This window comes from Anopheles maculipalpis, chromosome 3RL (assembly GCF_943734695.1).
Source record: "Anopheles maculipalpis chromosome 3RL, idAnoMacuDA_375_x, whole genome shotgun sequence".
Taxonomy (NCBI): Eukaryota; Metazoa; Arthropoda; class Insecta; order Diptera; family Culicidae; genus Anopheles; species Anopheles maculipalpis.
In genome coordinates this window covers 86,091,356-86,103,946 of record NC_064872.1, presented here as the reverse complement: position 1 = coordinate 86,103,946, position 12,591 = coordinate 86,091,356, and the positions used below count along the sequence as shown (strand labels likewise).

The window sequence follows — 12,591 nt, the reverse complement described above, 5'->3', positions numbered from 1 at the left end:
TTTGCCACAAGTCGGCGAACCATGCCTTAGTGCTTCCAAAAAAGTGCTAATAGTCACATGGCTAAAGTACAAGGTCTACTACTTCGGAGCAGATCAATCAAACTTCCTATCCGGACCAACAACCATCCGCTCGTGACATTGTGCTTACGTGAAAGGTTTCACGATGGCAGTAGTAGTGCCGGTAAGGACCACGCGATTACTTCCAACACAATCCGACTTGTTCTATTTCGTTTTGTTTACGGACGTACTCTCGAGATAGAGGTAGTGATATCCTCGGTAATACCTGCGTTGTGACCCGTTGGAAGGCGACTGAAGGAAATCCAGTGAAGGGATTCGAATATGTGGAGCATAATTATAAGGACTGGACGGATGGATGGAAGGGCATAAAACATACGATATTTCTAGGTCATGCTTTGCTGCCATGTTGTTACCCTTTTGCTTTTTACTTACTTTCCATTTCATTTCTTCTTTCTTGATAATCTTGATCATCTTGGGTGGTTTGAACTTATTCTTTCAGAATGGGATTGTTACTTCCTGCTTGAGTTATAATTTCATATAGAGTAGAAGTATTATTTTTTCCCTTAAGAAGCATAGCAGAAAAAATTGTTTGTTCGGTTTTGTACGCATCACATCAAAACTAAGCAATAAAACACTTGATGAAGCATAATCAATGCGTAGCGAATTGGATTTGCTTGAAATCTTTATAACTTCTTATTCTTCTTTCATCTCATTCTCTCTTCCTTTCGATACCTTATCTCTGTTCTTATTACAGTGGTTAAGCTTTTTTGATAGTTTTTCAGCTAAAAATAAGTCTACCAAAAAACCTGTTTTGATCTTTTCTTTTCGCACAACATCCACAACAAATGATGGAATGATCGTTTCCCGGATGTACAGACATAGACTCTACATTCCATTCTGTATGTTTTTGTAGTTGTTATCGTTGGCACTTTCATAGTTCTAGTAGCACTATTATGACTCATCTGCTTACGTAGTTTGATATCATATCACAGCTGCTTTAAATTGTTCTTTAAACAATTTTGCCTCTCAAGTTTGATATCAACTACGGGAAATCCGTAACCCCTATCATTTCAAGAACATCCGCAACAGAAAGTCAACATTTGATCGTTTATCTTGGCATGTAAGATCACACATAGATCTTCTCAAGGTACATTCAATACTATCATAATAAATGCATTGCAAATTCAATAGTTTAAGTAATTGTTGAAGATAGTATTGTTTTTATATTCATGTATTAGAACTTGTCTGCTCAACTTATCTCATCGAGCCATCAATCGGAGCAGTTTTGATTGGAACTTGAACCTTTGAACATTTACAATCACAGCACTCAAATACATATCTGATTGAAGCATTCTATCCAAAACTGATGACATTCCATGCATAAAAGGATAACGAAGAATACAGTGATGAGTTCACAATGATCGCAGAAGGTCGTTAGAATGGCACCTGACGACCTAACCTTCAAAATCTTTTTAAACCCTCCACAAGGATAGAAGCAGAAGAAACTTGAAATTCCATAACCAAATCACCAAAGTATTTATGGTGGGTAAATCCATTTAAAAGGAGAATATAGTAAAAGAAGGAGGATAGATTCTAATTCGTATTACGTTAACGGTTGGTTCAAAAATGAGCTTCGAATCATGGGAGATCCCTACACATTATCTATAGTCCTGATGCTGACGCATAGATGGCAGCACTAGTTACGTTTTGATTTTATTTTTACTTTGCAAATCAAGTCAATTTCAATGAATTTGCAATTATTTAGTAAATTAAATGTTACAACATATTTTTTAAATAATTTCCTTGTTTCTAATATAAGTAAGTTTTGGCTTAATTATATTTAATTGTCAAAATCCTACTGTACCACACGCAACCCACAGTCCCATTTCGCCCTGTTCCAGTGACATACAAAACGTAAACAGAGAGAAAAATAAAGCAAAATCCTTCTCAAACTCGTCGTGCACGGCGGTGTGTTCTTTCGTAACAATAATAGTCAAGAAATTTACCAACTACCATGAACGCGCTGGCAAAACTTAAAACCCTCACAGTACCCTCCATTAAACAAATCGCAATCCGAACGTACGCACTGAAATCGGATCTAAAAATCAAATGGGTCCGACCGGAGAAGATACCATGCTACAAGCCACAAAAGTCCGGTGATCTGCAGGCCCTACCTCAGTTTGCCGGCAACGAGTTGATGAAGGATTACCGTGAATCAAAAGAGCTGGAAACGGCAAACGAGCACGTGCGGAATCTGTTTACGCTGGAGCATAATCGGCGCCGCGAGATGGTGGAAAACTTTAAGGAAGATATGGTCCGGCGAGTGTACCGGCATGATCTCGACTATGGTTCTATGGAGGCGAAATGTGCGTTTTTGTAGTGTGCCTTTAGAAAGTTCGATAGTTTCATACTATTTTACCCTGTCCTTTCAGTGGGTCTCATGACGGCAAGAATACGCAGCCTGCAAGACTACATGGAAAAGTTCCCGCGCCAGTCGGTGGTGAAGGTCCAGCTGAAGGAGCTGATCGATAAACGGAAGCGCTTCCTTCGCTATTTGCGCCGCTGGGATTATCGTCGGTTCGAGTACGTACTGGAGAAGCTAGACCTTGTCTACAAACCTTACCCAACGTGAGTACAAAAAAGGGAGTGGCGCTCTGTATGCAGACGTTAGTTAACAAGTTGTCAATACCGAATACAGGCATTTCCATTGGATCACCCGTAAGGATTCGTTGCGCAAGCTGACAAACATCCACTGCGATCAGATCAAAGAAACGCGGCTGGAAGAGTACCGCAAGCAGCTCGAATCGCAGCAGCTAGAGTTCCTGGAAAAGAAGCTGCAAACGCTGGAATTTATCCGCAAGGAGCAGACCGATTGTCAGGTACCGGTCACCGTTACGAAGGAAGAAATTCAAACCGTCCGAAAGCAGTACGAGCAACTAAAGCAAAAGCGAACAGCGATGGCGGAAAGCTTGAAAGCTTCGGAAGAATCATAAACCACAAACGAGCAAGGGACGGGTTGAGTGAAGAGTGGGAATGGTGTTTCCCCATTTCCATTTTACGTTCATTTTATTGTATAAAAAATACATTAATACGAATAAAGTTATTAGACTTGAGCTAGAGCTGCGCATGATATAAAAACACACACAGAAAAAACATTTTAAAAAGGTTTACAATATATCCTAAAGATAATCGCATCGCTAAAGGGACTTTTTTTATGCATCTGGTACAGATAGGAAGAGAGAGATGGGACGAATGGAACTGGAACTAAAAGAAACCCTTATCTATTAGTGGATAATAGCAATTATTCATACCCACATGGAAGAAAGAGGCTGACACATCGAACGAAGGCCAGCCGAACCTTACACCTACAGGCCACTGTTGCTGGTTTATGTAAATAATTTAAAAGCTACTCAATATATAGGAGGGGGATGAAAATGGGACGACGACGACGACAGGACTTCTACAGACTCGTCATGGCAGGCGGACGGGCGTATGCTTTGGGAATGAAACCATATTTGCGGGTTTTCGGTGCGTAAGCCCAAAGCCATCCGTCGACGGTTTGGTTGTTGAGGTCCGCATAAATCCAGTCGCCTCTCCGCACGCTTAAATCATCCGGTGCTTGTGCCTGACGATAGTGAAAAGAAAGTGAATTAGGATGTTATTTTTAAACGTCTCTATTGGCAAAATCTGACCATTAAGGCCAGTACATAATATATGTCCTAATATACGAAAACAGGGGTAAAAATTGAAAACTTACTTCAAATTATATTTCAAAAAATTACAAAAATTTGGGCTTTTTCTCTATATGATAGAAAAAATGTTTTTCTAAGCATTACAAAAGTTTCAAGTCGATAGGTCCTTTATATTAAATGTTATTGAAAAAAAGCATAACACACCCGGGTAGGTGGTCGTTGAAATAAAGCTTAAAGCAATTTTATCAATAGGGGATGTAACATTATACCAACCTTATAATCGTACAGCATGACCAACTCCGTGCCGTGGTACCGTAGATCATCTGATCCGATACCGGGTTGTTGCTGGTGCTGCGACTGCTGCTGATGTTGTGCCTGTTGCTGTTGCTGCTGCTGATGTTGTCCACCAACGGACATTCCTCCACCATTCATCGCCTGCAGACTGTTCATGTCGTTACCGATCGATCCCATACTATTTACACCGCCCTGCTGCTGTTGCTGCTGCTGCTGTTTCCCTGCATGGCCCTGTAATATGTTTTCAGCCGGATAAACGAACCCGGACGGTATGAAACCCTCCTGCCCGTCGCTCCGCACAATCCAAAACCATTCCGGATCCTCCCGGTTCAGCACGGTCACAAATTCGCCCCGCTCAACCGACACATCGTTCTCGTCGCGGGCAATAAACGTGTACAGCACAATGTACCGACCGCTCGGGTCCTTGGCAAAGGGCAAGAAATCGGGCTCCGAGCTGAGACTCGCCTGCGAGTGTTTCAGCGCGTTCGTTAGCAATCCCGGTCCTGTACTGTCGTCCAGCACGTCCATACTTATATCCGGCATTCCATCGGTTAAATCGGCCGCCGTTAGTCCAACACCATTCCCTAGCCCACCACCCACCACTAGGCCAACACCTGTCGCACCACCTGGTCCTCCTCCACCTCCCCCACCACCACCTCCACCGCTGCCCGGTGCACCCATGGTGGCAATATCGCGTGGTAGCTTCTTCTTGATGGCAAGATCGGCCAGCTGCGTGTTGAACGGGGCACAGTACGAGTGCGGTATGAAACCCTCCTGCCGTGTGTCCTGCCCGATCACGTACACCCAATCATTTTCACGATAAAGTATGTTCACTATTTGGCCCCGTTTCACTTCAAGCTCGTCGTCCACGCAGGGTGTAAAATCGTGCAGCACAACCATCTTGCTGTCCGGGCTGAGTCCATGCTCCTTCTCGATTCCGACCCGCACGAGTGTTTCGATGCTGGCCGATCCGGTAATACGGCCCATACCATGGTTCAACCCTAAGCTGCTCGATAGATCCTTATCGATATCGCTTCCGATCGCTGTGCGTAAGAGAAATTTAGAACACAGACACACACACACACACACACACACGAAGCAATTAAATCAGATACGATCACCGAAAAAATCCCGTTCACCTGGCTTAGGGAATGCGCTTTCCAGGGACAATTCATCTGCTCGCCCTAAGGGTGGGGACAGATCACCTCCACAGCTCAAAACATACTTACGTTTCTTCTTTTTCCCACGACGTATGCGTACGGGACAGAGGAATGCCATTATGCGGACTTCTCGGAATCTCCGAGGACCACCAAAGCGATACACCTGTGGCGACACGTCTCGATGCAACGAACCCGAACACTATTCCGGATTATGGATCATTCTTTTTGGAAGCCGTGCGTTTTGTCTTTCGTTCGAAAACACCAACAAGTGAGAATAATTTGGCTACCACTAGCTTTTCGACTGTGATTACCACGGGCTCAATGGAATGTTATTTTTATGGGAAGGCGTACGGATCAAAACGTCACAGGGAACGTATACAGGTTTTGTTTTCTTATTTTCTTATTCCATTATAATTGGTACGATCAGTTGTATGCAACATAAAAGTTGTGTGTGATGGATGTTTTGCGCTTTTGATTTTTTGGCCGTATGGCAACACATTTTCCACCCAGTGTGCGTGCGATGTTCTCCAGCGAACACCGGAAACAAAGCGAAAGGGACAAAACTTGTGCGCACATCAAAACATTCGCGGTACAAGAAGTGAAGAAATCAACTCGGTATGATATACAGCTCCGAATTGCATTTGACGTACACGGTCCAGGCCCTTGCATGCCCACAAACGCACACACAGTAAAGTGTTGAGCATATCGCGAACGCACACATACGGGCGGAGAAACAAATTATCAATGATTTCTTATGTTTGTCAAACATATTTGCAACCTTCGCTAATCTCGCAAAGCGTACGACGACGTGTTTTTGCCGATTAATTAGCGGCATGATAGCGATAACAATCGCTCGTGTGATTTGGTAGCGTGGGAGATTTGAATCGCGTGTGCGTATGTGTGAAAGCGAGTACTTTTCGGGTGCGAAATTCACGAAAATCGAAATCGTTCATAAAACGGTGTACCATCATCCGAAAGCAAATAACCTCCTCGAACCATCTAGGCGGGGACAACGTGAGAAAACGTAGCAGAAAGGAGACAGATTTTTTCCCTCCAGTGTGTACTTGGATTAGCAGAGAAGCGTTCAAAAAGCAAGGTAAGCCCCTTCTTGGTAGAAAAGTAAATAGTGCATTGCAGGTGGAAAAGTGCAGTACTGCAGCCGATTTACACCTGCTAATGTAAACAAGGTGCTGTAGGGGAATAATGGTAATTTACATCGATCATACCCGGTACACTTAGAATAAAAAGGCGACATTTTTGGGGAAAATCAATCCAATGTAAACATTACACGCCCTCCCACGGATGGTCACGCCATGGGAAGGCCATCGAAAAAGAGAGAAAAACATTATTGCGCAATGATTTTCGGATAACAGGAGTTTCGCCCCTCCAGACCTCTTTAATTCGCAAAAGGTCAGTGAACGTTTTCAGCAAAGTAAAATATCCCGGGAAAGAAAGTTGCAGTTGCAGCAGCATGTGTCAACAGGGCCGTCCCCACTGTGGATGTACATCCAATCACACACATTTTGTACGACGCGCCCGAGGCCGTGTAACCTCCTATTCGATTGGTGCGCCTCCCCACCCTTGGCACTCGAGTGTGCCTTAACTTTTACTTCTATTTTTAGCGACAAAGCATTTTCGTCCAAAAGAAGAAACCTCGCTCGGCTCGCCCGAAAAACACCAACGAACCCCACGAAACATCAAAACATCAAAACATCGGTCACAATTGGCACTATTTTGAGAGATTCTTTGCTGTGTTATGATGGGGTGTTGGGGGGGCCATAGGAAGCCAAAGGCAACATTTATCGAAATCAGCAAAAATTGAAACGATGCTAAAGGTGAAATTAAACCTCACCAACCAGATGCGGTACGAGATTGACGAGCATTTCGGCGGCTGCCTATAACGATAGGAACGAAATGTTCCAGAAGCTTCCGATCGGTGAAAGGAAAGGGCTTGACACTTGAGATGTTTAAGCCGATGAGATTAGCAAGGTCGTAGACAATAATAGTACGTCACGTGTGCTGTTTAAATCACACACCACGCCACCCCGTGTGTAATCGATAGCCCTTGACTTTGATTTGAAGCGTTTAATGATGTATTGTGCAATTCGTAAAGAATCATCGAGGCACTAGGCACAATTCGCTATTTTTAGTTCCCTACCTTAGAAGCCCTATACCCTAAGTATTAAGCAACAGCACATTTTATTACACCGTACTGATAAGCGTGTTTCGCCTGAATCTCAGTCTTGACACTCATCTTCTCGCAACTGTCGTACGTGTCTCTTTGATACGATTGCAACAGAGAAGATGATACTGTCGTGAGGCTTCTCTTAGTGATACGCATCATTATCACACTCCGTAGAAGAAGAGACAAAAAAAAAAGCTGCAAACCCGAATCAACGGAGGCTCGACCCATTTGACAGCATGCGTCGAACACCATCTCTTGTGTGGCTTTTTTGTGTTGTGTTCTGTCTTGCAATCTATCTCACAAACAAAACGAATTGGCGGAACGTCATCAGCACCAGCACAACCAACTCCTCAAGGATTTTTACTTTCCCTTCCTCATCATAGTGAAGAGATAATTAAAGCTACCAATACACACTTCGGTTCGCTTCTTGTAGCGACGATCGCGATCTTCACTTTTATTCCGCGATCGAATGTGTGCTCACGATGCGTATCATTTTGCCTGTCCCGCTTGCCCTGCCGTGCCACGAATTTGGGGTTTATGATCATATAATAACCATCCAAGCTGAGCTGGACGGGAAAAATGCATTTTCATTCCATTTATTGATTGATCGCAATCCCTCGCTAGAGGGGAATCGATTCGCTTTAACATTGAGCATTATGACTGTCAAGGATTTTCCTACGGCTCGTTAGAGGGCTTTAATATGTGCTGTTCAATTGGTAATGAAAAATTGACCAGTTCTCGGTCTGGAGCATGCTTCATGGTGTGTGTGTTTGGTACTGAGCCATCATTGTTCACTGTGCGAAGTTCCGAATATCTAATGTTTACTTCACCCTTGGGTAAATCAGTACTTGCTAGCAGATAGCTGCCATCTAAGAAAGTCTCAAACCTGTGATGTCTATGTCATCAGGCGAAGAGCTACCTTGTGATGGCGAAGAGCTTGAAGAGTGTAAAGATCTACCTCGTGATTGCGAAGAGCTCCTTTTTTTTAATAGAAAGGAGCGTTCAGAGTTCCCAGTTTATTGAGATGAGGTCTTCCGGTAGCTCACGAGCTTACTACCCAACACTATCTAAGAGTTATTCAACCATATTTATTTGGCAAGTGATGGTTGGCGGGACTCCAAAATAATTCTTTGCAGCGATTAATTTTACTCCTAAGCGATCGTTATATGCGGCTGTAAAATAAATTAAAAGATGGCACGAATGCAGCTGATGAAACCCTACAATCCTCCCCAAGAATGCGTAAATACTTTTAACAATTTCGTTCGTATCCATGAACTTGGCAATGTGTCTTTGAAGTCAAACTTTAGATATTTCTTGGATATTGCATGATAAAAAGTAGTCCAAACCTACCGCCATTAGAGGATCGTCACGACCTCGCAATGTACTAGTCGCAATTGCAATGCCTTATTAAAAGAAGAAATATATTATACCAACCCTCTGCCTTTGCCACAGCGTATCAGCCTTCTGTTCGTTCTAGAAACTTTCGAATTTTAAGTTACGCTGCGCCTCACTTCGTACACAGAGTGTGTCAGTAGAGGAGGCCGCTTTTGTGCAGAAAAAGTCTTATCAATGTCCCACCATGGTGCATATGGGCACATTCTTCGGGGACGCATTCGCCTGCCACATATCGGATCGTATATTTAATGCATCGCACGCACGTTGTTCGTTCGCTCGCTGGGTTGATACACACAGACGGTCTTCCGTTCCGGTTTTGTGATGCGTTTATTTTAAACTGCACTTCGCACAGGCCAATGCAAATACGGTGAAGGTCGCACCATGGTGCTGGAACACTGTATTATGCCTTTTTTTGGTGTGTGTGCGGTGATGTTGAACTGTATGCTTTGAGTAAGCTTGAAAAATGCAACAGAAATAATTCAAACGAATGCATTTTGCCAGACTGTTGGTGCTCAAGTGTATTTAAATGATTCTAGAGCTTGTATTTTATTACCATCAAATTAGTGTAATGCTTTATTTTCATGCTTTATTAAGAATAAACGACGCAATTTTCTTGAAACGTTCCGAACGAAACATTTGCCCTTTACGCGCCATGTCTGTCCAGTAAAATCAAAATCAATTTATCATGAAAATAACATCTAAAAAAAACTAGTGGAGGCTCTCAATGCGATGATCCGCAACACCCATTAGCGCGCAAATAGCAAAACGAACCAATCGACCAAACAACCTGTGTGCGCTGATAATTTGCCAGCTGCAAATCGTTTGCCAAAAATTGGCGATAGCTAAAGACATTCCAATTTTCAATTTGCTCTCCTGTCTGACTGTACACTGCCGTACGGCTTATTTTATTATTCCGTCACATGCCCGGGATGGCACCAGCACAGTAATTAATCCTGTTTAATGTTACGGTGAAGGTTATTATGTCGCATTCGGTTATTTTTAATCCCGCTTGCACCGATGCACCAGAATGGACGTAAATTGTGCAGACGCAAAATACAGTTTTCCTGGCCCATAAAAGGTGATGAGCGAATTTTGTTTCGTTTTATTGTGATTCTATTTTGATCAATTTATTTTTAAATTCTCATTTCATTATCAACAAAGCAAACAAGCTTTTTTTTTTTGTTGTAACCGATTAGCGTTTTGTGTTATGTATCGATCGTGCATAATAAATGCAGTTTAAATAACACTAATCGACGTCGTAAGCAAATGTTGCTCCTCCTTTCTCCTTTTGACATTTTCGTTCCATCGATTGGGAGCAATATCCGGCTCCGGCTATGGCGGAAAACTGCGAACCCGGTAATGAAAAATGTAAAACACACACCGGAAACGACCCGACCGTATCAGCTTTGCATTAGGCACCATACCAAATGGGGAAACGCGTGCACAAAACTAGGAAAAGCAATGCGAAAACTCCTAAAGCCAATAGAACGCAAAGCACATGCGGCGACACAAACGCGACATGGCACGATGTAACGTTGCCCGATTTTTTGTGTGTGTTAGCTATTTGCCTTGTAACATACTTCCGAATGCGAAAGTAGTAGAGCTGCTCATCATGGCCTGTGGCCTGGGTGCTTTTGTCCTATATTCGGACGGTCGATGCAAATACAAAACTTGTCCACGTGGCCAAACAGCGTTTGCGTGGAGGAACGTGTGCCGGGTCAGAAGAGGAAGAGGAAGGAGTCTAGATAAATGGCCATTTTATATTATCTATAGTATTTAAAATTTGTTTTTCTTTTCTAAAATCGATAAGATCATTATTGAAAGTAGTTATCTAATCAATCTAACAGCTCCCAAAAATAGGCAACCTTGTCTAATACGATTAGCAGTTAGATTCAGGGCAGAAGGGAAGGCAAAGAATGCACATGAAGCTGGTCCATTGTGAAGCTAAACACCAATCAAGGCAGACACGTTTTTATCGTGGATTGATACGCGTTCATTATCAATGAGTTGCTCTTTTTAACTAAAACATAAATTCACCCCATTTTTGTGCAAATCATCATGATGGAACGGTCTTAAAATAAGCGCACAAAATTCAATGTTTGACGTTACTGAACTATTTTTACATCACTCTAACGCGCTTAATAAGTGGCTGCCTTCTCAATGCTTTACAAAATGATTACAAAGAACAATACTCATCGCAAACCATTTCGCTTAATCCTTCCGAAGGCCAAACTCTCGACACTAGAGCCCAGCCCAGTGAGCAGTTGTTGATAAAAAGCTAACTCACTCCCGGGACCGGGTTGAGCGTTGTGTTGTCGTTCGTCCATTATTGCATTCTCGCATTGCGTCATTGCGACGATCGTGTGCCGTCGTGGTATGCGATATAGCGAACAATTTGCATATTTCTGCTGTGTCTCGGGCGGGGGAGCGTAACCCGTCATCGGCAGTCATATCGCTGGTACGTGTGAAGGCGATGATCGTGGCGACACAGCAAACGACGTCGTTGTGGGTCGGTGGATTAAATTTCACTTAACTAACTTGTCATTAACCGTGCATTGATCTGATCTGTGGCTTGGCTGTGTGCGTCAGCTGTGAATGCATATGCCTTCATTACGTTGATATTTCTCTGATTTATTCAAATACAAAAAAAAAGCAAATAAATTTGCTTTTTTTCTTATTCAATGGTAAACAACCAAATTATGTTTGCTTGCTTGTTCAATGTGTGTACTTATTTACTTTTTGGATTTTCGTACTTTTTATTTCTGTTCAGTCGCTATTTTTTTCTTTTATTTATTTCATCATTCTTATTGAAAGATTTTCTTCTGGTATCGAAACCTTTAATATTTTAAATATAAGTTAGATTTTTTTTGCTGGCTCTATTTCCTTTTTTCCTCTGAATATATTATCTGCCTCCGACAGCCACCATGAGGTTCATTTTAACAAAAGCTTTCATTGTACTTCCGAGCATAAAAGATTAATAAAAATGCTTTTCCTTTCACCCTGATTTCCGTTCCCATTGGAAAGCAGTTCTAGCTTTCTGTTAAATACCCGCGCATCGGCTAGGTTCGTCCTTGTGTCATATTTTGTACGGACAAATGGTTATGGGCGCTTATGTGAACGATACGTCACGTTGGCAGGTGCAGGAAAGCGAACCCTAGACGACGACACCGGGACCAGTGTACAAAGAATCGTGGTTCTCCCTTTTATTAATTCGCTTTTCTATGCTTTTCTGTGTCAGTGAGTTTTTGTTGTCGTAATGCTTCTTCTTCTGAATTGAAGTTCTACCTCACAAACGGCGCAATATGTACGCGGATGCTTGTGCCGGAAGTAGAAAACCTTGACAATTTCCTGAGCACCTGTGAATACGACAAACCTGTCCGGTTTTTTTTTGTGTCAGTGCTGCTGATGTTGTTCTTCTCGGTGGGTTGTAGACTACACCACCGGGAGACGTGATGTGTGCTACTTATGTTGTTTCTAGTGAAGGACTAGCCCAAAAACCACTTACCAGCACCACCCGTGCAGGTGGAGAGGATCATCATTTTATCAATAACCAAGCCAGCCACGAACGCTTTTCCGCTCGTCCCGGTACCGGATGGCGGGTGTAAAACTGTGTTGGTCGCACATTCTTTGCGCACACTCACGTTTATCGATTATGCAACCATATCCTGAAAGCGATAACATCGGCGACTAGGAGATCCTGGCGAACTCTCCGTGGTGAGCTTATTTCGAGGGGACGAGGATCTTACGCTCTCTCTCACTCGCTCTCTCGGTTGGTCGTCGGTTGTGGCACCTGTATGAATGGAATTGGAAAAGCTCGCCGACGGTGTGTAAAAGTTCCTCCGGTGGG

General features: G+C 43.0%; 3 protein-coding genes across 3 annotated transcripts in view; 1 reads left to right on the top strand and 2 right to left on the bottom strand.

The window, feature by feature from the left end:
- Positions 1-12,591, bottom strand: part of LOC126563470 (acireductone dioxygenase) — a 568,562-nt gene that overhangs the window by 526,183 nt on the left and 29,788 nt on the right. The window lies entirely within an intron of this gene.
- LOC126562774 (28S ribosomal protein S15, mitochondrial) lies at positions 2,033-3,017 on the top strand. The gene is made up of 3 exons (XM_050219356.1): positions 2,033-2,384; positions 2,451-2,646; positions 2,717-3,017. The coding sequence occupies exons 1-3, from the start codon at positions 2,033-2,035 to the stop codon at positions 3,009-3,011; spliced, it is 843 nt and encodes a 280-aa protein (XP_050075313.1). The 3' UTR covers positions 3,012-3,017.
- On the bottom strand, positions 3,479-5,285 carry LOC126562322 (SH3 domain-containing protein Dlish). The gene is made up of 3 exons (XM_050218784.1): positions 5,234-5,285; positions 3,984-5,047; positions 3,479-3,643 (listed from the first exon to the last, which is right to left on the bottom strand). The coding sequence occupies exons 1-3, from the start codon at positions 5,280-5,282 to the stop codon at positions 3,479-3,481; spliced, it is 1,278 nt and encodes a 425-aa protein (XP_050074741.1). The 5' UTR covers positions 5,283-5,285.